The sequence below is a fragment of the Microtus oregoni genome, unplaced genomic scaffold, assembly GCF_018167655.1.
Source record: "Microtus oregoni isolate MIOR12 unplaced genomic scaffold, Mior012 000010F_ref0000083, whole genome shotgun sequence".
NCBI classification, from domain to species: domain Eukaryota; kingdom Metazoa; phylum Chordata; class Mammalia; order Rodentia; family Cricetidae; genus Microtus; species Microtus oregoni.
The window spans coordinates 6,196,875-6,222,500 of NW_024543069.1; the positions used below are offsets into that span (position 1 = coordinate 6,196,875).

Here is a 25,626-nt window from a genome sequence, read left to right on the forward strand (position 1 = left end):
CCCACGCAGCAGAAGGAGAGAATCTGCTACTGTAAGATGCCTTCTGACCTCCATACACTTCAAAAATACTTTAAAAAATGAGACCTGTTTAAAAACAAACCATCCAGTCTAACCAGCAAGCGGGCATCATAGTGTGTGCATCGGCAGTACTGATGCGCTAGAGACGCTCGTGGGGGAAACCCTGAGTAATCACTACCTTGGTTGCTGTGCCACATGAACTCAGGGAAGCCAGGAAGATGAATCACTCTACCAGAGGTGCTCAGCCACTCAGAGAAACTTGAATGTCTGAAAACTAAGTCTAACAGAGAAAAGCTGCTGCCAAAAGCAGGGACATCAGGTTTTTTTCAAAGACCCTGAGGTATGGGTAGAAAAAAAGAGTATTTTGTGTTTGGTGAGTGTCAGCTGGCAGGACAAAGGTACTGAAAAGGATTAGTGCTCTTTTTCAGTCTCTGCTGGCAAAGGAGCTGTTGTTTAAGACTGAAGTAATGTTGTGGAGAAGCTGGTGATGCCTGGTTTCAAGATTGAGGACCAGAGCAGTGGTTCTCAGCCTTCCTCATGCTGGGACCCCTGACTACAGTTCCTCATGTGGCGGTGGCCCCAGCCAAAGAATTATTTTCATTGCTATTTGTAACTGTAAATTTGGTACTGTTACAGATTATAATGTAAATATCCGTGTTTCCCATAGTCTTAGGTAACCCCTGTGAAAGGGTCATTGGACTCCAGGTTGAGAACCTCTGACCTAGAACCTTATTATTTAACTTCATTAGGATTGTGTGGCCAACAGGAGGGGGATCACCAATCTGAGCTTCCTTCATGTGGTCTGATCAGGATATTGAACCCCGTTTCATCAAAAAAGCTGTGACGATAATGCAAACGTGTCATGGTCTTGATTCCCTGAACTTTGATACTGACTAGATACTAGATGTTGCTAGGTGAGGCACACAGTTCTGCTCATTGGGAGGGGCCATGTGTTAGTCAGACTTTTTATTGCTATGCTGAAACACCATGACCAGAAAGCTAGCTGGGGAGGAGAGGGTTTGTTTGGCTTATACTTTAGCATTGCTATTCATCACTGAAGGAAGTCAGGACAGGAACTAAAACGGGGAAGGGAACTAAAGGCAGGAGCTGATGCAGAGGTCATGGAGGGGTGCTGCTTACCGATTTGCTCCCCATGGCTTGTTCAGTCTGCTTTCTTGTAGAACCCAGGACCACCAGCCCAGAGAGGGCATCACCCACAATGCACTGGTCCCACCCCCATAGTCACTAATTAGCAAATGACTTACAGCCGGATTTTCTGGAGACATTTTCTCAATTGAGGTTCCTACCTTTCAGATGAATCTAACTTGTGTGATATAAGACAAGCCAGCACAGGCCCTATTAATGTAGCTGGAGGAAGAGACAAAGCTAGAATGGGGTATCATAGAGAGACTTGTATCAGCATGACACTGGATGGGATAGGTGCTTTGGTGTTCACAGGGTCCCAGCCACTCAGTAAGGTAACAGAAATCTGGGGGGGGTGGGGGACGACAAGCAGCAGGCTTTGCAGCAGAGTGGCAGAGCTGTAACGGAGCCGACTGGGAAGCAGCCAACACACTGTGGCTTATATTAGCACAGTAGAGAATGACGTAATGCCATTCCAATTGTGGGCTTACCACTGCAGTTTGACTGAGCATGAGGCAAGACAGGTCATCTGCAATGGATGTCTGTCTGATTATTCTGGAAGGTGACATGATCGCTTTATGATCTGCTTACATTTCGTTTTGCCGGACTTTATTATAATTTCCCTACCTGTTGATGACAAACAAATCCAGGAAGCCTGTCAACCTCCAGGCTTTGGCAGCTTTCATTTTGTCCATTGCAGGATGGGTTGTGTTGGAATCAAATAGAGAAACGGCGTAGTTCTTATTGTTAGACCCCTCTGTAAATTGTGAGTTTTCCCAACCATGTGCTCTTGGCGGACATTTGAGAGACTAGTGACAACAGCTTTGCTATTTGGTGTCCTTAGTTTTCCTGTCTTTCTTTTCTGCCCATCACTGTTGGTAACATGCGCAGTTATTCAGAAACGGTCGGACTATCTTCCATGGCAGTCTGTGACTCTTCCACAGCCCTTGAATGTGCCTCTCAGCTCATCATTTTAAACACAAAACAAAAAATTAAAACGACACTGATGGTGTTTAGCACACACCCGTCTGACTGCAGAATACCAACAGCAGGCTAGGTTTCTTTTGCTTCTTTGCTATGGGGGCTCAGTACTGAGATCTTTGGTGAAGGGCCTGTTTATAGCTATCTTCTAGGATATTTGTTTAAAAGTCACTTCAATCAACCGTTAAGTAAATGATCAGATATGAAGGAACTGAGTGGGATTGGTAATCTGGAAAATTAGCATCGTGGATAATTCATGAAATTTAAGAGCAACTGGGTTAGTCCTAAAAACAGTGACGTCATTGTTGCTACTGCTGCTACTGCTGGTACTGTCAGTCTTCTGTTGACTAGATTCATTGCCAGTGTGTGCAGGAGAGATCTCAACTTTATTTTGTATTTCTGTCTGTTTATCTATTTAGGCAATGTCTCTCTGTGTAGCCTCACTGGCCTAGACTTTCCTGCCTCAGCCTCCTGGAGTGCATCGCATGCGTGCCTTGATACATTGTAAACCACAGTGTGCACCAGCATGCATGCCTTGATACTTTGTAAACCAACCACAGCGTGCATGGGCATGTGTGCCTTGATACTTTATAAACCAACCACAGTGTGCACCGGCATGAGTGCCTTGATACTGTGTAAGCCCAGAACTGTTTCCTGCTTCTGCTGCAGTACTGCATTGTTCTTACAACTCCGGGTTCATTTTAAAAGACAAACTTCCACTGGACACATGTCAAAGTCAGGTCCTCTGGTAATAGCCGCCCTAGGCATTGACTGTAAGATCGGAGACTCAGAACGACTGGTGTAGTGGTTTGTAAAAGTCGGGAGGATCGAACAGAAACAGATTTTTGAACATGGTGTTTTGTAACAGGGTATTTTCACAGTGGAAAGTGAGCACATTCTGTAGAGGATGGATAGCGAACAAAGCGGAGGGTTTGCGTTTAGCTCACACTTTCTAGCACATCATTAAAATGGGATTTTTGTATTCTTAGTTATGAGTTTACTGTAGTAAAACCTTGCATCGTAAGGAGTGCAACAGTAAGAGGTCTTGTCTGTCCTGGAGTGAAGTAAGTGGTTAGTATACTCAGTAAGTACATTGGAATGATCTGCCGTGCTTTCTCAGAAAGCATGACTTCTGCAGATTAGCCCTGGAGTCTTCCTGGGAAGAGAACAACTCGTCCTTATTACCTTTATTTCATCTGCAATGGACCCTGCGGTTTGATGCCTTTGAGTTCCGTCAGAGATTATTAGCAAGAAGAAGGCTTGTTTTGTCTCACAGTTGCTCACAGTCACTGCCTATGGACCCATGGTGAGCTATACTGTATCCTGGTGAGGAAGGGTGGCTGAGAAAGCTGCTTCCTCTATTGTGGCAAGAAACAAAGAGAGACCAAGTCCCACAGCCCTTTAGGGACACAACCCCAGTGACCTAATATCCTCTTTCTAGACCACAAAAATTAAAGGTTTCATCACCCCAGCCTCACCAGGGTCTCAGGACAAAGCCTTCGACACATGGGCCTTTGAAGGATACTTTATCCAAACAACTGGGACAACACCTGTCAGACAGATGCACGTCAGTGATAGTGATGGAGACCCATTCCTGACTTTCATACCCTTAAATCTGCCCCACAGAGTTCCTGATAGCAAGAGTCAAGCCTAATTAGAGGGTAATCAGTGGCTATTCAGGGTGCTTACATACTCTCTGTCAAGGTATATCTTCCGTTTTGAACACAAGTTGCCTGTCAGTTGGTATGTGTGTTTTATGACAGGTGACAGGAAGACCGTGTTGATAAGCGTCACAGTTACTTTGTCTGTATTAATTTGCCGTTAGAGCTGACAGATGTGAAATCAAGGAGAAGGCCATCACGACTTCAGTGTCTTTGTCACTACAGACCCTGGTGTCATGTGTTGTGCTTTTGAAAGATGGAATAATTATTGTTTGTATGCAGTTGTCATGATCCATTTGGTCCTGTTAGCTTGCACAAGGCTATGTGCTTGACAATAAACCTTAATGTCTTATGTTTTTAAGATTGGATTTCCCTGGGGGCTGGTGGGATGGCTCAGTGGTTAAGAGCACTGCCTACTCTGCCAAAGGTCACAGGTTCAGTTTCCAGCACCCACCGCTGTCTGAGCCTCCAGTGCCAGGAGATCCAACACCCTCATTAGGCTTCTGCGAGCACTGGACTTGCATGTGGCGTACACATAAAATCGCATAAAATCATTTTTCTGTATCAACCTGTTTGTGATAACAGTAACATTGTGAGAACAGATTAAAATATATTTACAAATCTTCCTTGTTTCTCTTTTCTAATACAGTGCTTTTATCTTTTGTTATCAGAAAAAGTTGTAACTAGTTTTGAGCCTAGTAAATGGTAATCTTTTTACTTGGCACAGACTAGAAGCTAATAATAACAACGCAGTTGCCGTCTATTGCGGAAGATGTCATGATTAATATTGCCACCTTGACAGATGCTACCTACACGGTCAGGATGATTTAATAACCCCCACCCCAACTGGGTATGGTTAAATTGAAATGACCACCACTAGGTTGGGTGGCTTGTGTCGGGCAGAGACACAGGCACAGTGAAGTCTCCCCATCGGAGAGAGTCTTTCCACTAAGGAAAGAATGTTCATAAGGTTAGCCTACTTTTTTTTTTCTGTGACAGAGTAAATAGGCATCTAATTAGTTATGCACTCATATACGTGATGATACTCAAAATACTGTGTGTGATGGAGAAGTGTGAGGAAAAGGTAGACAGGGAAGGGATTCATTGCACTGAGTTCCATGCAAGTGTGTGTTCTTTGTTTCACCGAAGCAAGGGAAGGTATTTCTTACTCAAAAAATTAGACAGAAAAACCAAACCTGGAATGTCAGGTGCTGATAGATCTAAGGAAAATTAAAAATATTTAAATAATCCAGTGGGTGTCTTTAGCTATGTTTTGGTGATAATAGTGTTTAAGAACACCTTTGATGCGTAAGGTAATGTGTTCCAACTGTGCTGTATGCTGGCATCTTTTGTGACTGTGTGCAGCAGCACGGATTGCTGTACCATCTGCACTGTACATACATACAAACATACATACATACATACATATATTGTTGCTGTGAATTATCATCTGATTTCTGTTTTCTTTTTCTTTTTCCAGTCCTGATGATATTGGTACCTGCTGGTATATACTCCTTTCTGGTTCCGTGTTCATTAAGGAATCCATGTTTCTTCCGAGGAGCAGGTATGTTGTAGCCATACAATGCAATGATCTTGAAGTTCTTTCTGCAGAATTGAATTACTTTACCGAGTTAGTCTGCTGATACGAAGCAAAGCAGTGCTTTGGAGTTGTTACACATAACGTTTTTGTTTTCTGTATTTTTTTAAATGCTTGTTTTATGTCACAAATACCATTCTAACTTCCTTAGCAAGGGATGGGTGAAAACATGGTGGTGACATGAAAATTTGTTAAATGCCTGTGTTGGCTGTGTTTTGGGACATAGCAATTGAGATTAGTTTCAGGATGACTTTAGTAAAGAAGAACTAACCTATGGGAAGCAGTGATGTGTAAACATCTGAGGACAGCTGAGAATGTTCACTAGATCACAAGGGACTGGAAATGAAGCCAAGAACTGACTTCGACTCCGCTGCCTCTATGTTTTTGCATATGTTTTTGCCTCTATGTTTTGGCCTCTTGGTTTTGCATCTGTCTGTAGATTGGCTTTGTGCTTCCTCTCCCCGTGACTTTGGCGTGTGTGTGTTGACTGTTGATTTATGACCTTGTGTTGCTAAGACTTACGCTGTTTGACTGTTTTCCTTGGATACTTTAGGTTATAATATGATTGACTCAGCCGGGGCAGGTATGCACCTCTGGTCCAATTAATTATGGCCGGAAAGGCTCATCTCCTAAGACATGCCCACTTGTGTTAAGGTTAGTTGCTGTGTTTCAGGAGAGATTTCATTCTGTGTTTTTTTTTCCTATGAATTTATCACAAGTACCCTTTTATTTGGTTTTAACCAAGTATTTTATGTTATTAAATGTTTAAATTGGTTAAAATATAACTTCATCTTTCACCTAACCTCTCTTCATTTTGAAAGGATGAGGGGGGCTGGAGAGATGGCTCAGAGGTTAAGAGCACCGGCTGCTCTTCCAGAGGTCCTGAGTTCAATTCCCAGCAACCACATGGTGGCTCACAACCATCTGTACTGAGATCTGGTGCCCTCCTCTGGTGTGCGAGCATACATTGAGGCAGAATGTTGTATACATAATAAATAAATAAATCTTTACAAAAAAAGAAAGGATGAGGATAATGTTAAGAATTTAATTTAGAGGCTGGAGAAAACGCATGCTGCTCTTTCAGAGGACCAGGTTTGATTTCCAGCACCCATGTCAAGTGTTCCCAGTCACCTGTAACTCTATCTCCGGGTGATTCAACACCCTCTTCTGGCATCCATGGGCTCCTCTACTCATGTGCACATGAGTGATCACTGTGTCCTGCATGGCCTGGTCCTCAAAGCCTGACTGGGGTGACCAGGGAATGAAGAAAGCACAGACACACAGGCGTCAACGACAATCTGGAAATCGTAGCGTATATATTATGTACAGCCTGGAACGAGTCTCTGTTGGGGAAGAGGGCCAGGTTGCAGTCATCTGTGAAGAGCGAACTGCTGTTAACTAATTTTTGCACACATTAGTCAATTGTTTGTTTTCACCTTATGTGGATTGAAGCCTTTGACAGTTCCCCTAAGTCTGAGGCATTGGTTCTTGCCCATAATAAACATTCATTCAGTACATCATCCACGCCTGACATGTTACATATTCACTCAAGGCTTCCTTTGCTCTCCACACTTTGACAGAGATAGGCATACACATTCACATAAATAAATACTACATGAGTCTTGAAACATTTACCTTACAGGCGTGAACTTTTTTTCCTCTCATGAGAAGTCAGATCCAGTAAATCATGGAGATAAATGGTTTTACGCTGTAGATTAGGGCTGGCCTGGGTGAGGTGCCAGAAAGGGGCGGGATGAGCCTCGGAGGTCAAAGGGCTAATAAAAGAAAGTGGGGTGTGCATGCCTCTTTTCCTTCTGCTTCCTAAGGTCAGGCTGTGATCCAGTGGAGGTGGGAAGCCTGTTTGCTTGCTGTTCTTCTAATAGTGAGAGACATAATAATGGGGCTGGCATTGGTAGTACAGTACTGCTTGTAACAATAATGTCATGGTAATACAATGATTGTAAAAGAGCCAAACAGGCAGAGTTTCATACTGAACCTGATTTGCCAGGAACCATTTAAAACACTTGGCTCTGTGAGGTCGTTGGGTCTTGCTGTTGTCCTTCATCCAGCATTGCACAGGCGGGGGTGCTTCAGTAGTGGGGCTTCACGCCTTCTAGGAGTTAGCCTAGACTGTGTGTGGGCTCCAGGAGCAACTCTAGGAATTCTCCTCCCAGAGGAAGGGCAGACAGCACAGGACATGGCCTCTCATTCCTCAGAGTATCTGCCTGACTGACATTTCTAAGCTTGTCCAGGAAAACCCCAGTTAGGGATATTTGTAAAAAATTATGTGATTTTGTTATAGAAAGAAATTACAAAATGAACTAGCTCTACATTTCCAAACGGAAGGAGTCTGTTCCTTGAACCCTCATCCAAGGTTATTCTTTCATCTTGTGATCTTGTGATGTTTTCCATTCTAAAGCCCTTTGTGAGTGTGCGGGGTTATATGTGCGCAGGTGGGCCTCAGAAGCAAGAGCAGTCTTGACATACATCATCTTTTATCTCTTGTTTGCATTGGTTAAAGAATGTCTATGCACACACACACACACACACATCTTTATAGAGGGTTTCTCTTGCTAACTTTCAGTTTCTGCACCTTTCCACAGTAACTGTAGTTCAGTAACTGTAAAGGGTAACTTGTAAATTTTCACGCCGAGTCCCACTGCGATGAGTGGGCTTTGGAAGGACACCAGTTAGAGGCCGCACCGTTGCAATCATCATGGTGCGATTGCCGCTGCACAAATGAAGCTTGTAGACGACGCTCTGGAGCCCGGCGAGCCTCCGATGGCGTCCTCCCAACCACCATCAGTCAAGTGACAGCTTGTTCCCACTCCTGGAAGGAACCCAGTGTTCGGAAAGGCTCTTGCTCTGCAAGAACGGGGACTTGCAGTTCAGACCTGTTCTGTGAGCACATTGAACCTGGAGTCTTCCAACGCATGGCATAAGTTACTCTCTGTCTGGCTGCATGTCAAACGCTTGTGAGTCAGGATTTTAATGGGACGAAGGAACAGTCTTTCAGACCTAGTGACAGGCTGGAGCTATATATAGGCTGTTCCTTCATGTTGCACCTGGTGGCATTTGCTCTGCCCGAGTTGTTTGTTTCCTTGGGTGGTGTTGCCTTAGGAATAGTCCTAAGATGGTTTTAATAGGAAAGCGGCTGTGTGCCGAAGCTGTAATGAAGGTTCCTGTAGCTTCGTGTGTAGTTCTGTCCCTGGAAAGGGTCGGTGTGGGAGAGATGCTGACTGCCCAGTTTTTATGAACCTGGTTTTCAGTCAGTTCTTTGCACTTACACATCCTTTTTCCTGTTTCAAATATGTTTATCTTCTCCAGGGGTAAAAGTATTGGAAAGGTCGAGTCAAAATAATTTCAACGATAGCGACACATGCACCATGCAGACTTTATACAAAAGTAACAAGTAGAGTAAAGCAGGCACTTGTCGGAAGGGAAAACTACAAGAAAATGCATCTTTAACAACTTAAAATAACCGACTCGTGTTGCAGTTAGCTGAGGTCTGCTGCTGTGAAGAGTACAGCTCACGCACAGGTGTGGAGGAAGGGTTTGTACATTTAGGTGATGCCAGCTGTACTTCATTTTCGTTGTTCTTTTGGAAGAGGTCGTCCAACGAGAAGGATGTGGTTCTGGCTCGCGAATCATGTAATTAGCGCACCCGAGACTGTTACACACCCAGTCCCCACTCCTCTTCAGACATCACATGAGTTTTTGGTGCTTGTTTGGAGAGTCCTCAGGGTAACATGGCATGCTGGTACTTGTCGTGCTCTTTGAAGTACCTGTCTGAGTAATCGATCTTCTATGGGGCCTCCTGCTGGTGCGTGGAGGAAAAAAAACAGGAGCAGGAAACACACAAGTATGGCCAGTGTGACGACTCCTCCTACACGTCTTTTAGGGTCATATCCTCTTTATAAAACAGAGCCATTGGGATATAGTCTCTTTCCTTTCCTGCTTATGCTATGGTCAGGGTAGAAACTGTAGCTTGGTGGAAGAAAAGAAGCCCATTAATGACATTAACCTTAGAACTTGGGTGTTGCCAGAATGATCGCAATGAAAGCCAGGAAGAAGAGCGTCTCAGTTAGGGTTTCTGTTGCTGTGAAGAAACTCACGACCATGGCAACAAAGGAAGACATTCAATTGGGGTGGCTTGCTTACAGTCCAGTGTCATCATGGAGGGGAGCAGGACAGTGTGTAGGCAGACGTGGTCCTGGAGGAGTAGCTGAGAGTCCTACACATTGCCGGCAGCAGGAAGTCAGCTGAGACACTGGGTGGTAGCCTGAGCATAGGAAACCTCAAAGCCCATCCACACAGTGATACACTTCCTCCAAGGCAATCCCCACTCCAGCAAAGCCGTGTCTGTGTGCACGAGCACACACACGTGGAAGCCAAAGGGTGATTGTTGGCTATCTTTCGCATCACGTTCCACCTTGTATTTTGGGGCAGGGTCTGTGCTGGCTGGCTATGGCTAGTTTGCTTCAGTCCTCGTCTCCCCAACCCCAGCCCTGAGGTTATGGTATCGCTGCAGCTGGCTAGGTGAAGAATCCATGCAGGTCCTCCTGCTGATAGGGCACACACTTTACTACGGAGCCATCTCCCCAGGTCTGACAGTTGAACAAATCCTTCTCTGGAACCGACTGCCTCTGTGGTGGCAGAATCTAGGCTGGGCAGAGCTGCTGATTGCAGACATTATGCCACCCAGTCCATTGTCGCACGTTTTTGCTGGAGCAAGTGATTCCAGCTCGTAGTTCAAGCTAACGACAATGATAGTACAGTCAGTTAATGATAATAGTCGGGGGGAGGGGGAGTGTCAGAGGAACTTTTTTAACTTAAAAATGGTCAGTTTGATCTCTATCTCTAGAGTACATATAAGTGAGTCTGTAATAGAATCAAACTCACATGTGCGTATATAAACCAGTTGTTAGCGTGAGTTTTTGTGTCGGTTGGCCCCCGGGTCAGAGCTGTTATCTTATTCCTCCCTCAGTGGCAGGTTTTGAAAACCGACCTGCTTGCCTTGCATTTTATACAGCATTAGACTTTGTAGGTGAAGCATTAGGTTTAGCAGATAGTGTTAAGAATCGGTGCTGCATCCATTGTCCTTCCGAAACAACAACAGCAACACCCGCACACACGAGTGTGCCCTTTAGAAAATGTTCGCCTTCTTTTTCAGGCTTCAAGTGAGTGAGTAGGCATGAGTTTTTACATTTGGGGGTTCACCATTTGGAAGTTCTGAAAAGGGGCGGGGCCGAAAATCTATCAGTCACCTAAAAATAAAGCTTGCTGAGTCCTCTGGATTCAGAACTATGTCGTAAACTGTTCTGTCCCCTCCCTCCAGATTACTTTAAAAATATTTAAAGCAGTATCATGGTAACATTGCCTTCCGGGGGTGGGGGAGACACATTTCAATGACCTATGGTTTTGTTTAATGCCAGAGTTACATGAGAACAAGCAGCGAGAGCGAGAGGGAGAGGGAGGGAAGGAAGAGGGCTGGTGAGAGCTGAGCTGCTGGGGTGCCGGAACCTTCTAGCTCCCGCTCAGTCCCCTTTAGACACAGGGAGTAATAAGGAAGTAGCAAAGTGGAAGAGAGCCCGGGGATCTCATGGGAAGTGCTTGGCTTTGTCTTGCGCTGAGTGTCCTACCAAGTGTTGGTTACAGGGTTGTTGCATAAATAGGGCATGGGGACTGTTTTCTCTTGGGTCAGAACCCGGGCATGGAGAGCCAGGTAGTTCTGTAGTGACACCAGGCTGTTTTCTTTCCTGGCTGCTGTCAGCCTGTGGGTTTCAGAGAGGCCAGAGCTTTGGTCTCATGTCTTTACTCAAATCTCGAAGCAAGAAGAAAGGAAAACAACAACAACAACAACAAAAAATCCCAAGAAATTTACTTTTCCCATGGTGGTGCCCAAGCTAAATGCCTTAAGTAGACTACAGTCACATGGCCTTCAGGCCACCCAGGACCCCAGGATCCTGGGATATGGAGTCTGTTACACATGGCTAAGGAGTAGGTGACCGTGTCTCCTGTATATGTTTTAGGGTTTCTCTGTCTTGGACCTTGTCTTCACTGTCTTCTCTACTAGATAGATTAGTTTTAACACTCAGCCCATGTCTATGCTTCTCGTCAGCTTAGCACACTCTCCTAGGTCTTGCCTCATCCCAGAGTCCTCTGGGTCCTGCCTAAAGTTGACCAACTCCTGGTGTTCCCATGGCAGGCACATGGTCAAGGTATATGTCGAAGGTTTCAAGGAACTTTGGGGAGGGAGTTCCAGATGAGGTGAAGATAACAGTGAAGCACACGTAAATGTGGTTTGAGAAGAGTTAACTTGATCCCAGTTGTGGTGTGTCTAAAATTAGAAATCAGATTCACTTCTACATTCAAGATGTCAAGTGAATGCATAGATAGAGACTCCAGTGCATGCATATATTACAACAATCCTTTGGATATTAGTACACTTTTTTGCTTTAGTATTTAAAAAAGTCCTGAAATGTTCAGAAATACTTCACATTATTTGGACTGTTCTTTCTCCTTTGAATTATGTTCTGAGGTGATACCCGAGGCACAGAGCAAAGCTCTCCTCCAGGGACAGAGTTCAGTTGCTGGATCACCAGGCTGGGAATTGGGTTGCTATAACTACAGCATAGGGATGTGCTGTCCATATAAATACAGGCTTTTGTGGTAGTTGAATCCTGGCTTTGGTAGTGTCAAGAAAGTGGCATTAAAGAACAGGACTCTCAGGTTTGTGTGTGTGTAGTTGGTGCTGTGCCATTTGTTATCACATGCTTGAGGCCAGGGGATTGCTCCTGCCCACCCTTGATGGAAACGAGTGAGGATTCATGTTGTCACAGCCGTATTTCTCTTCCAGGGAAGTATTATGGTATTTATGAAGGTCGTAAGATCGGAGAGAGATAGTGAAACACAGTATTGATTTTCTCTGCTAAATGTTTGAGTCTTGTGTCTGCTACTACTTGCAGAGGCGTTCACAGCTCTGCTTTGTGTTGGCTGCTTTCAGAGGTATGATAGAGGGATGGTCAGGTACTGTGTGACCTGTTGGAGTTGAAGGTATGTCTAATATGTATGTAGAAACTAATTTTGTTTTTGAGGAAACAGGTACTTTGCACTAGATAGTCTAATAGGAAATAGCATTAGTTTAAGGATTTTGCAAAATTCCATGAAGTTGGAATATCTTTCATAAAATAAAATTTCCAGTTAGTGGTAGCTCTGGGAACAGTATCTCTCATTGTTTTATGAATTGAAGGGTGTGTGTGTAGAACACATTCAACTGTTAAAGTGTCTGTAATGTAGGCCCCATTCAGTTTTCCCATATGCTGTGAATTGTCTGAAAGCACTAGTTGGCATGAGTAAAGAGAAGCAATGGCTTAGATGTGTAAGTGCTTTCTATATACAAATTTAAATATCGTGGGTTCCTCGTGTGCTCAGGTACCAGTTAGAACTGTGTGCTCACTGTATTAGCACCATTGCCTTTGCTGTTTCTTAATTCGACTAATGCAGTTACGACGATAGGATTTATTTTTTTTTACAGTTAAATGTAAAATTGCAGAAATGCTATTTAGTGTTCATAAATCCTTTTTTAAATTATATTTTTGTATTAGTAAGGGTTCTTTAGAGGAGCAGAACTGATAGAAACAGAAGATAGAAATAGATATTCATTCTATTTGTCTGTCTATCTATCTATCTATGGAGTATTTTAGGGTGGCTTACAGGCTATAATTTAGCTAGTCTAACAATGGTTGTCTACCAATGGAAAGCCCAAGAATACAGTAGTTGATTAGTCCATGAGACCGGATTTCTCAGCTGATCTTCCATATATGCTACAATCTTCCTTTTTTTTTTTTCCTTCAAAATAAGCTTTGGAATCTACTGTGGAACTAGCTATTATAGGATCAGGCTGGCCTTGAACTCACAGAGATCTGCCTGCTTCTGCTGGGATTAAGGGCATGCGCCACAGCCAGGCTATGTTCCAATCTTGAAGGAGTAGATTTTAATGCCAGTGAAGGAATGGGCTTGCCAGCAAGAGTGAAGGCAAGCAGCAAAGAGAGAGCTTCCTTTTATATAGGCTGCCACCAGAAGGCGTGGCCCAGATTTTGCTGGATCTTCCCATCACAAAAGATCTGGATTAAAAGTGGGTCTTTGTTGCAAGGAGAGGGCCCACTTTTTCATTCTGGCTGCCCGGCTATCTTACACCTGAAATAACCATACAGAAACTGTATTAATTTAACTCTGCTTGGCCATTAGCTCCAACCTCTTATTGGCTAACTCTTACATATTAGTTTAACCCATTTCTATTAATCTGTGTATCACCACCTGACTGTGGTTTACCGGCAAGATTGTAACCAGCGTCCGTTTCAAGCAGAAGATCCATAGCGTCTCTCACTCTGCCCTTTTTCCCAGCATTCAGTTCTGTCTTCTCCGCCTAACTAAGTTATGCCCTATCAGGCCCAAAGCAGTTTCTTTATTCATTAACCAATGAAAGTAACACATGAACAGAAGAACTTCCTACACCAGGTCTTTTCATTTCAAATGATTTGGTTAAGATAAAATCCCTCAAAGGTATACCAAGCCACTTTGGTTTTAACTAATTCTAAATATTGTCAACTTAACAACCAAAAATAGCCATTGCAGGTTTTATCTTAAGTTTTTAAGTCAGATATTTTGGAATACATTTTAACTTTTTTTTTTTTTACCTTATTTATGTTTTTATAATGATAAACTACTGAGTTTATTTAATGTGTAATTTCATTTAGATAACATTTATTTGTTTATGCATTCTTTATTTGTGCGTTTTGAGATAGGGTTTCATTAGGTAGCCCTGGATGGCCTGGAACTTGCTATGTAGACTAGACGGGCCTTGAATTCAGAGTTCTTTCTGCCCATGCTTCTGCCTCTTGAGTGCTGGGATAAAGACATTTGCATTTAAAAATGGGAGCAGTGATCAAATTCTGTAAAAACATTTTCCTTTGCTTTATTGTATTATTTATGGCTCATAAAGATGAACTTAATAAATATAAAAGTTACTGAAATTAATTTGGTTTACAAATAGAAAAATAACAAATTAAGATTATTCCATTTTGTTACTTTAAATTAGCTGCGTATCTCATGTTGAATGGGAAATGATACATAAGAAAGTCGTGTGTTTTCTTGTCACCGTGGTATAGGTGCATCTAAGGAAACAGTTGACTGTAATTTAGAATCTCATTACAGGTTTTTTTATTGTCACCTGATTGTGAATTTAACTTATATAATTTTTGGAGTCTCAACTTTAAGAGTTATTGTGAAAAAGGTCTTTTACTTAGGTTTCATACCGGTCCTTTGCTCACGTAAGTTATATGTGTCTGAAAGCATCCTTGTATCTAAAGCAGATTTCTCACCGAATACTGTGTCAGTAACCATAGTCTTGAGACATTGTAGAGGAGAGGTATCTGCTAACCACTCCCACCAGCAAGTGTGAGTTTTAACTTTTGAAGAATGCCTGAGGGCCATTAAGTCATTGGAATGAGGGTTTCTGGGAGGTTGGGTTAGTTGGCACGAAATATCATGCCCACAGCAGAGGGTGATGGCCCAGCTGGCATTCTTTGAGGACAGAGATAGACGGGCCCTTGTGGCAGACAGAGTAACTTACTGGATGCCAAGTGATAGCTTTGAAAAACAGTCATTCAGTGTCACAGACAAGAAGGACTTAGAGATGGTTCTGACATGTTTAACTTGGTTGTCTGGAGAGCAATGGTGCCTTCAGCAGCTTTAACAAATATGGAGGAAGTGAGGTACGTGGAATGAGCACAGTTTGTTTTAGGTATATCGAGTCACACATGCTGACAAATAACCGAACCGAGCGTGTGAATAGACAACTTGGTACTGGTTCACTTTAATGTAGGTAGAGGGAGGCTTAGGTAAACATAGAGACAGCTGTCATGTGTGGAGGAAGAGGGATCGATATAGTTCTGTCTGAAGGCCACAGGCCAGACTTGGACAGCTTTAAAACCCTGCCTTCCAGTGCATCCCAGTGCAGAATTCCCTCCCTGCCTATCTCAGCAGGCCAGTGCCAACCCAAGGGCCAAATTCCCTGGGCACATTAAATTTCATAAATGAGGTAGTACAGATCTTCCACAAAGCACTGATTTACAAATAGTTGGATTGCTTCTGCTTTCGTCTTCTGTGAATGTTCGTGAATATGTGTCTGTGTGGACAGTCGACAAGTCTGTTTTTGTTGCTTCTTGGTTGCTTTGGGGTGAAACTGCTGTGTTTCGTGATGTTTATTGAACTGTGTTTTGAACAACCACACTGTTTCCCACAGCGGCTGTAGTTGTTTGTGTTCATGATGGCCATTGAGATGTCCGGTCGCTTCCTGTTGTCTCTGCTACTGTACTGTCAGACATTTTTATGTCAGCCATTGTTGTCGTGGTTTGTTCCGTGCTGGACTTGTAAGGCAGGTGATCCCCTAGTGAGGTGTGGCGACACATGCTGAGGATTTTTTTCATATGTTGTTGGCCACTCCTGTTTCTCCTTTGGCGAAATGAACTCAGAGCTTCTGCTCATTAAAAAAAAAAAAAAAAAAAAAAAAAGGACTGGATATTTATTTTTGACTTGTAAGCATTTTGTGTATTCTGGATACAATTCTTTTGTTAAATATATTTTAGAAAAATATTCTCTCAATCATTGGAATATTGGCCCGCATTTTTCTTAGCTAAAAGCCAAGGCTTTAAATTAAAAAGACAATATTTATGTGTGTGTGTGTGTGTGTGTGTGTGTGTGTGTGAGAGAGAGAGAGAGAGAGAGAGAGCGCTTTGCATGTGCAAAGGTACAAGGAAGTTATAAAACATTATAGAACAGCCTGTGGGAATCAGTTCTCATCTTCCACTATGTAGGACCCAGTGACTGAACTCAGGTTTTTAGGTTTGGTGGTAAACATCTTTATCTCCAGCCATATTGCTGGCCCTAAATAGGAGGCTTTTAGTTTTTATTAAAATCTTTTTAAATCAAAAATCTCATTTCTATTTTATACTTTTGGTGTCCTGTTTATGACCTCTTAACCTGGATGTCGTAAGTTTTCTCAGGCCTTTTTCCCCTAGGAATTTAATATTATCAAGTTTTCCACTAGTGTCTGAGATTCATTTTGAGTTAATTTTTCTGAATGGTTTGAGGCTTACTGTTTTCGCCTGTGGAATGCAATAGTTTTAGGAAAATTCATTGAAAGAATGTAATCTTTTCATGTCTGTATGCATGCGAGGTCATATGTGCCATGAAGCGTGTATGTTTAGTCAGAAGGATGACTTTGTGGAATGGGATTTCTCCTTCTACCTTTATGTGTGTTCCAGACATGGAACTCAGGTTACCAAACTTGCATGGCTCCTGTCTGAGCCATCTTGCCTGCCCCGAAGGAATATCTCTTAATTTATTGAATTATCTTAACATGTTTTAAAAAGCTCGCTGAATTCATTGTAAAACATTTACATAAAATGCTTAACTAAAAAAAGAAAATCAAAAACAAACCTGAAAACTATTTACTCAGGTCTGGAGTCCCTCTGTGTGTTTGTCTGTATGCCCAATTGTACATTTGTGACAAACACCAATTTTGTTTTTTTGTCAGAATCATTTTTATAGCTCTATCTTCTCATATCGATTTAAATCCGCTTATCAGCGTCAAGAATGCTATTTAGGATCTGATTGGATTGCCTGGACTGGTGCCAGACATCAGCTCTCCAGACTAGGAGCATGGGTATCTTTTGATACCCATGAAAGTTTCCCTTCAAATGTACTTAAACATGTCTCATATTAATATAATGCTTAACTTTTAAATGGTAAGTCACAGGATTTTATTATTTCAGTCTATCCGGGAAACTCTGAAACAGATTTAAACAATATCATCAGTGTTGCCTTTTGGTAGAATTGGAAGGAACAGTCAGTTTACTCATGCTACAAGCATGTGATTCATGAGAGAAACCCCCATTTCCCTCAGCTGAGTTAAACACTCGCTCACTTTGTAGTAAATTATATGTATGTGTGAATATTCTTTTCCTTGTTTCAAGCAAGTTTTGTCTAGGTCCTGGCTTACAAAGACATTTTACCTCCTGAATGAGCTAGCTTTGCTAGATGGCTGTGATTTGAAACTGTTCATGTAAATGTGTTTCAGGACTGAGATGTTTGGTTCTCCTTCCTGAAATGATATTAGGTTCTTATTGCTTTATGGCCAATCTGAGTCACCCATCGACTCAACTGCCCCTTTTAATTAGTGAATCATATAGTTCTTAATGTATTTTTCTCTTTGTTTCTTCAGGCAGTTTTAAAAATATTAGTGTGTAGAGAGGTATGGCAGCTGAGCTGCCTTCGCTATTCGACTCGATGTACCCAGCCTTGCACAGTGAAATGCTGCGCAGTAAAAAGCCATTTTCGTTACAGCATGTGTCTCCATGCTGAGGGAAGCGTCCGCTATGGGCCATAACTTTTTTTTTTTAAATTTATTTATTTATTAAGGATTTCTGCCTCGTATGGGCCATAACTTTTAAAGAACCCGTCGACTGGCGACTGTGCCGAAGTGCAGCGATCAGCAGAGACCTGTCTGTGCCACTGTGTGGACTGAAAGCAGCAGATCAATTTAGCTGAGCTGTCTGTAGAGATCGGTCACGAGGACATAGACACTACCAAAGTGTAGCTCTCACACCACTGTCCCGGGCTGGTTTAGACTGGGGCAAGACAGGAATCTGCTCTGTAGAGCCTAGCACAGCTGAGGTAAGAACATCTTTATCTCTGGAAGAGGGAAGGCAAGAGCCAAACAGCCCCCTCCTCCAGCTCTGCCCATCGGTAATGATGGAAATGTATGTCATTCTTTACCACGCTAGTCCCTCAGGCCGGTGTGCATACAGTTCAGCTGCTTTCTGGTGGAGAGCAATCAGTTCTTAGCACTGCTTTCGTCCACGGTAATAACAGCAATTGCAGCTGCTGGCGCCTGTTAGCATTTGACCTTGAAGACTCACAGGAGAAAAGAGGCTGCCCATTTCCTTACTTGTCCCTGATTTGCAGGAGTAGATAATGAATTAATAGAAATTGATAAAGAGTGTCTGTCAGGCAGCTGCTGAGGTCATGAGGCTGGTATGCGGAAAGAGTGTGCCCATACAACATGCGTAATACAGAATGCAGCCCCGAGAGGTGGGTGGGTCATAGAAGCAGGAAGCGAGCCTCAGAAGGAATGTTGGCTCAGCTAGAGCCACAAGCCGGGAGCACATAGGCTCGCCGGCAGCTAACAGGAACATGGGAGTGCTTGCTGCTGCCGGGACATCTCCCATAGATGGCTGCAGCGCTCTTGCCGTACTGGGGCTTCAAAGACATTGAAGACAGTGCAGGTTGGATTTTTAGAAATTGAAATGTTTATATTGCAGACACCGAATTCTTAATACTTCTCCTTAAGTTGATAAGACAGCCGAGGGACTGACCAAAGGGTGGGACAGTAGGGGGAGCACAGTCAAGAGCCCTTCCTTGTTATTTCTGTATGTGCTGCATTTGTAAGTAAGGGCTAAATGCTGGGCTTCCCTCTGCCATGGAGTGCTTGGAGTGGAGTGTTTCTAAGCTAGCCATGGGAGGTTTCTAGGATGCTGTAATGTGTGTCTGGTTTCACCACACACACACACACACACACACACACACACACACACGGTTTATATGTTACTTGATGGATGGTTTCATTTTTAAGTACCTGTTATTTTTGAGTGAAGCTAAACGCTAAAAAGATAAAGTGAATTTTTATGGCAAGTTTTTCAACCTACTTTCCTGAGTTTTCTTGTGACTTTGAGGATAAAATTAAAGGCTTCACCTGTTGCTTAGGGGCTGACTACTTACTACCGTGCTTTGTACAGACGATGGGATATACTGCCCCCCCCCCCCAGTCATCAATAGATAAATTGATTTTGGTTTAGAGGCATCAGTTGATTATTTACATTTTATTTACAGTTAGTTAGATTTTTAAGGAGAATAATGAAATTTAGCAATTATTTCCAGAACTGAAGAGATAAAAAAGGTCTGTCTTGTAGCCTGACAGTTTTGATCCCTTGGTGAGTGTGGTGTGCCGGTCTCAGCACCGTCTGTGATCTCCTGGTCATATACCCTAACACGAGCAAGTTTACATTCCGCGCAGAACTTGCATTCCACCAAGCAGTTCTGACGCACACAAGAATGTGGAGGCCCATACACAGGGCAAGGTTAGGGACACTGATAGAGGAGGCTCTGTACCCAGCTGCCGCCTTTTCCAGGACACTCAACGCTCTTAGAAAGTGCTCTTGACTCAAGTCGGGAAAGAGCGGGCTGACAGAAACCCAGGGTCGGCTGGCCGGAACAACTCCCGCTGCTGCCTGTCCCGTGCCTTGCCACCTCTGGGAGTTCACACAAACTAGGTAAGACTGACTTTCTTAGACATGTGCTTTCTGATTGTGAACTTGAAGGACTAGATCTAGCAGGCTGTCACTGACAGTGATTTTTGGTTGCCTGTTTTGGATGCTAGGATGTCGTGTTATTTATACCTGTAAAAACATTTTCCATCGGTGTATTTTGATTTGAAGAACTGAGTTAATTTGTAATTCTTAATTTTTAAATTGTTCTGTGCATAAAAATTCAAGAGGGATGAAACAGTGGACTGCTGTACCGTGTGTTGTGCAGGTGGTCTCTCTGTGGACGGCTGGTGGGGTGGACTGTTGTACCGTGTGTTGTGCAGGTGGTCTCTCTGTGGACGGCTGGTGGGGTGAACTGTTGTACCGTGTGTTGTCAGGTGGTCTCTCTGTGGACGGCTGATGGGGTGGACTGTTGTACCGTGTGTTGTCAGGTGGTCTCTCTGTGGACGGCTGATGGGGTGGACTGTTGTACCGTGTGTTGTCAGGTGGTCTCTCTGTGGACGGCTGATGGGGTGGACTGCTATACCGTGTGTTGCTGTGCAGGTGGTCTCTCTGTGGACGGCTGGTGGTGGGGCTTACATGTTTTATTTTCAGAAGGAAGAGAGAACCCAAATGTGGACCTGTGTAGCTTTTAGCTGTCATCTCGTGGCTGTTTAATACTAAAGATGATAAGGACATTCTAGAATTACATGAGGTGAAGAGTTGGCAGCGAAGTCGTGCAGTGTATTTATATAGAACAACTTAGAAGGATTTAAACGGGTTCTAGTGATTTCATGAGCATTCTTTAAACACACACACAAACACACCATACTTTTTTTCACCCTGATATTTCTCCCAACTGTCAAAAGCCAGTGTTTAGGAAGGAAAAGGGCCAACAGGTTTTTTTGAATGTTAAAGCCAAGGCTTATCCGCAACTTAACTGACTGTGTATAAACACACACACACACACACACACACACACACACACACACACACTGATTTTTTTTTGTTTTACACACAGGTGCATATAAATGCTGAAACCATTACAGGACTGGTATGACTTTTAAAGTATTTTAACTCAAATGTAAATAAAACAACTCAATATCTTTAAAATTCAAAGCAGCAGCGGTCAGCCCTCCTGAAGGCTGAAGTCCTGGCAGTGGCTGCCCAAGGACACTTGGCCCGCATGGATTTGACATTCAAATCTTTGGGTGTTTTCATCTGACCTAAGGCTCTTACTGCACTGTGTGATTTTGCTGAATTTGAATTGCTCCGTCAATTACAAATGCTGAGTGGTCTTTTCCTGCTCAGCCAGCTGGTAAGTGGGCCTGGCCATTGATACCTCGCTCTCATCGAAAGCCAGTTCTGACTGCTATTGGGTTGCAGCTGTTTGAACACTCATCTTCCATTGACTGTAAACTACCTAATAGTGGTCATGTTTTGGGAATATATTGTAAATTCTTACGTTTAAAGGGCCTATGTTGGCAATACTGATTTGTGTTACATGTCCGGTGAACTCCCTAACAGGAGTGGGTAGCAAAATACTACACATGTAAGAAATAACACGGGAGAGTCTTAGGTATTGGCCATGGACAAAAGGGAAATGGGGTTATGCCAAGTTAAAGAAAACACAGGTATAATTGATTGCTCAGAGTATTCACTGAGTGTTTGTCCTATGTGTGTTTGCCCATTTCTTCCCGTTTCTTGCACTTCCGGGTGCTGTCACTCGGCATTATGTGATGGGTGGAAAGAGGTGGCTTCAGTGCTTCTCAGTAGCATGCTCCAGTCTCAAACACCTGGATGCTTTGCTGGGGACTGCGGTGCTCTCTAGCTATAGGCAAGACTTGGACTGGTAGGCAAGTACCGCAGCCCTTAGATGTTGGTACTTTTTTCTTACTCAAGCCCTAAGCGTTTCTAAAGAAATCCAAAGCCACTAAAGCAAGCACGCTAACTGGGCTTGCCCCCTCTCTCCTCTCAGTTCTCAGTGACCTCACCCTTTGTCTGTGGATTTCCCTATGCTAGAGAATTCCTCCAAGTGAACTCATATGAATTTGAGTGTTTGCAACTGGCTCGTTGTCCTGCATGTGATATTTTCCAGGTTCCTTCCTTTTGTGTCATATGTCAGTCCTTCAATCCTTGTCGTGGCTGAATAACCCTCCACTGTGAGCTCTAGGTGGTGTCAGGCAGCTGTATTCCCAGCACTTTGAAGGCTGAGGCAGGAGGAGATCCCGAGTTTGAAGCTAGCCTGGGCTGTGGAGTTCGACTGTTACCACCAATACCTTGAAATCTATTTTATTTATTATGTATGTAATAGTGTTTGTGTGGATAGCATAGTTTTTCCCACATGCGCTCATCATGAGTTATGTTGTAGTGAGCTCTGCAGTACAGACAGTGGCGTCACTAACTCTTCTTCCTTAGCACTGAGGACGCCATCGCTACGGCCACAGAATTTTGTAAGGTGGACTCTAGGGATCCCAATTCAGATCCTTATGCTTCCAGCCGGGATTTATCCATCTGAGCCATCTCCCTAGCACAGCTGGCTTTGGGATAAAGAAAGACAAATACTTTGCTTTGATGTATTTTGAGGGTGCTAGGCTCTCTCCTTCTGAGTATTTGAGAAGTTAATCTGGTGGAGAACTGCTTCTCCTGTTGACCACTTTGCGGTGTCTGCAGGATACGAGTCTTGTTTGTGACTGCAGAGTTTGTCTGGCTTACCCGCAGCTCCCATCTTACAGACTCTCCTGGGCATATTTTATATTTTATGTAGTGTGAACTTTGCACCCCAAAGCAACAGTGTTAGTGCAACTCGAAGCCCCGATGTTCTAGAAACTGAGTCCTAGCTGGTAAGAGGATTTGCAGTGTAGGATAGGACAGGCATGGGTACAAGGACAGTGCACGCCAGTACCAATGGTGTGCTCTGCTGACGTCACAGATGGGGCTCCGCCGTCACTCGCTGAAGTTCGAACAGTTTTGTGGCGGCATGCTTTGATTTCTCTTATCAAGTACTATAGGAACATTGTCTGCACCACAAATATTTATGATTTCTTTACTGTGCTGCATTTTCGGAAGAAGCAGTCGGGTTTATACAATTGCCTGAAATGGAATAAAATCTGACAACTGAGAGTCCCCCAGTTGTGCTTTGGCTGGCTTGTTTATTTTGAGGCAGTCAAACCTGGGAGTTGTTCGTGCTAATTACACACACCGTTCTGAGCTGTGCAACAGCCTCTTTCATCCACTCTCAGATTTTAATGTCACGTGACTTAGTGACAAACCTTAAACAGACAATATACATTTCCCCCATCATGTAACAAAACTTAAGCAGACAATATACATTTCCCTTGTCATGTAGTCGGATCAAATTGATGATGTGGGTAAGCCTGTTGTGTATTTTACTAATATATCCAAGTTATTTTTCACGTGGTTGAATGCCATGAAGCCCTGAGGCTGATGACTAGAATCACTTTTTTCTTTGAGAGACTGTGCCTCTAAGTCAGTCCCAGAACTCTTAAATGATGGCTACCCTCTACTAGCCAACCAGCTGCACATATCCCATGACCCTGCTTTCACCAGCATACCCACACAGCATTTCCAGTGGGTCCTGGGATTTGAACTCTAGCCCTTTTGCTTGCATGACAGTCACTTTAACCACTAAACCAACTCTCCAACTCATTGGCAGATTTTTTTCTACTTCATAAGACACACTGCACTGCATATCTTTGAGTATATTTGAATGCATGTTCAAGTGTTTTTAAAAAGTATGATTCAATGGTGTTACCCATGATCCTGGTTTTGATCTTCCATAAAGCAAGTCTGAAGCCCTGAAGAACATAAATGATGACCCCAGTCTGACCGGTGATTCCATGTGAATGAGTCAACAGATGAAGTGGTCAGAGCTACTACTGATCACACAGAATGCTTTCCTGCTTTCTTCATTCTCATAGCTTGGTTCCTAGTATATGAAACACTGTGTGTCATGGTATAAGGACCTTATAATAGGAGCAAGAGTTTCCATAGAAATAACTCCGAATGCTTAATTAACCCCGGGGGTGGAGTGGGGAAGTGTTCAATTGAAATTAGTTATTGGGAAGAATCCACCTTCCTTAAAAGGTGTTGTGGTGTGTGCACTGTGGACTTTTCATTGTAAGAAGAATAGATGGTGATCATTTGCAGAAAGGCTGGAGAACTGGGGATTATTGTGTTGAGTGAAATAAACCAGTCTCAGACAAGTGCCACATATTTTCTCTCAGATGCAGAATCTGTATTCAAAGAACAAAACACACGAAAGTGGGAGGGGGACAAGAGGAAACAGATCAGAGGGAACAGGGAAACCAAGGGTAATCAGAGGACAAACAGATAAAAGTGCATAAATGTGTGTGTGTAGTGGAATAGTGAAGCCTAGTTGGCTTGTTTGTTTTGTTTTATAGTTACTTTGTGTAGTACTTTATAAATAAAAAGATCACTAAAACACATACATGTAACATGGTGAGCTGTACATTCAGTCTACATGGAAGCTCTTGAAAAATTGTTTGTGTAGAGGGAAAGAGGAGTTTTCGGTGTAGATGGGTAGAGACAGGCAGTTTGTGGATGGAGAAGGCAGGTTCGAATCGCCACGACACACCGGAGTTCTAGTTTGTAAACAGAATGTCAGGAAAACAAAACAAAATAAAAAACAAAAAGCAGTCCTCTCTGGAGTTAAAGGGGAGTTCACGGGATGGGGCAGAGGAACCTGTTTGAGTTCCCAGGGTAGAGCTTTCAGGAAGATGGTCTTGCACACGTTGGTGCACACCATTTTGTACTCACAGAAGAGCAATCCTATGTTGGCATCTTTTTTCTTAAAACATTTGGAATAAATTGATCAGGAAAATTAGAAAATAAATACATTCCCATATAAAAGTAATATTGAGTCCAAGCATGTTAACTTAGAAAAGGGGATTGACTTTAACATATACTTCCTTTATAAACATGTTTGTAGTTCTGTCTATATTGAAATATTCCACAATTTCACCTCATTAGCCATGGTTTTAAACAGTCCATCACAGAATGTGTTTATATCAGTTCTTCTTTACTTTCATGATTAACTTGCAAACAGATTTCCAGAAAAACACTATTGGAATTTAGGAATTTAAATTATTTTGTTGTTTTTCTTTGTATAATAGTGACTAAAGACATCTTTAATGTTCAGCTTTTATAATTAAAATCTTTTCTGTGATTGGAGGTTAGCTTGAATTCCTAATTCATGATTCTTGGTGTCTGAATCTGTTGTTGTGTTTTTTTTTCTTTTTACCCCTTTCTAGTTTTGGCAAGCGTTCTGCAGGAAGCTTTAGGCGTGGCTGTGAATGCATTGTGTTAGAGCCTTCTGAAATGATTGTGGTAAGAATGTCTTCCTGAACCTTTTATTTTCATAAAGTATTTTTTAAAAATAAGAGCTCTTTCACAAACTATTCTTCATAAAGTATTGTGTTTTTATCACATATTTGTCTAATAATTATGAATTTGAGTTCATAATTGTAATTATTTACGAAACTCAAAAATAGAAGATGGAAGATTGACAAGAGATGGTGTGTGGTATTTGAACTTTATAATTCAATCAGTGGTTATGTCTTTTCACTGAAATTTGGGGGACCTTGGGACTGCAGAAGCTTAGCTCCGAGTAGCCTTTGAACAAGTTCCTTGAAGTGAATTCCATTGATGTATCCAGGGAGCAGTTAACATGAGGCAATCTGGAAATTCCTTTAATTGAATGAAAAATTAGAGAACCACCTTGTGAATTTGAAGCCCCTGACACCTCAATCTCACAGTGGTGTGATTTGAGATACGTTAAGATAAGGCGTCACATGGAATGGAAACAGTGATTTTAGCA

General features: G+C 42.8%; 1 protein-coding gene across 5 annotated transcripts in view; it reads left to right on the top strand.

Moving 5' to 3' along the window:
- Positions 1-25,626, top strand: part of Rapgef2 (Rap guanine nucleotide exchange factor 2) — a 199,711-nt gene that overhangs the window by 71,523 nt on the left and 102,562 nt on the right. For all 5 annotated transcript variants that reach the window (XR_005974913.1, XM_041658934.1, XM_041658936.1 and 2 more), the window contains exons 4-5: positions 5,284-5,367; positions 25,061-25,136. Coding sequence is in view for 4 of the 5 variants with exons in the window: in XM_041658934.1 (XP_041514868.1) it covers positions 5,284-5,367; positions 25,061-25,136 (160 nt within the window). In the remaining variant the exon portion in view is untranslated. The remainder of the gene's footprint in view (positions 1-5,283; positions 5,368-25,060; positions 25,137-25,626) is intronic.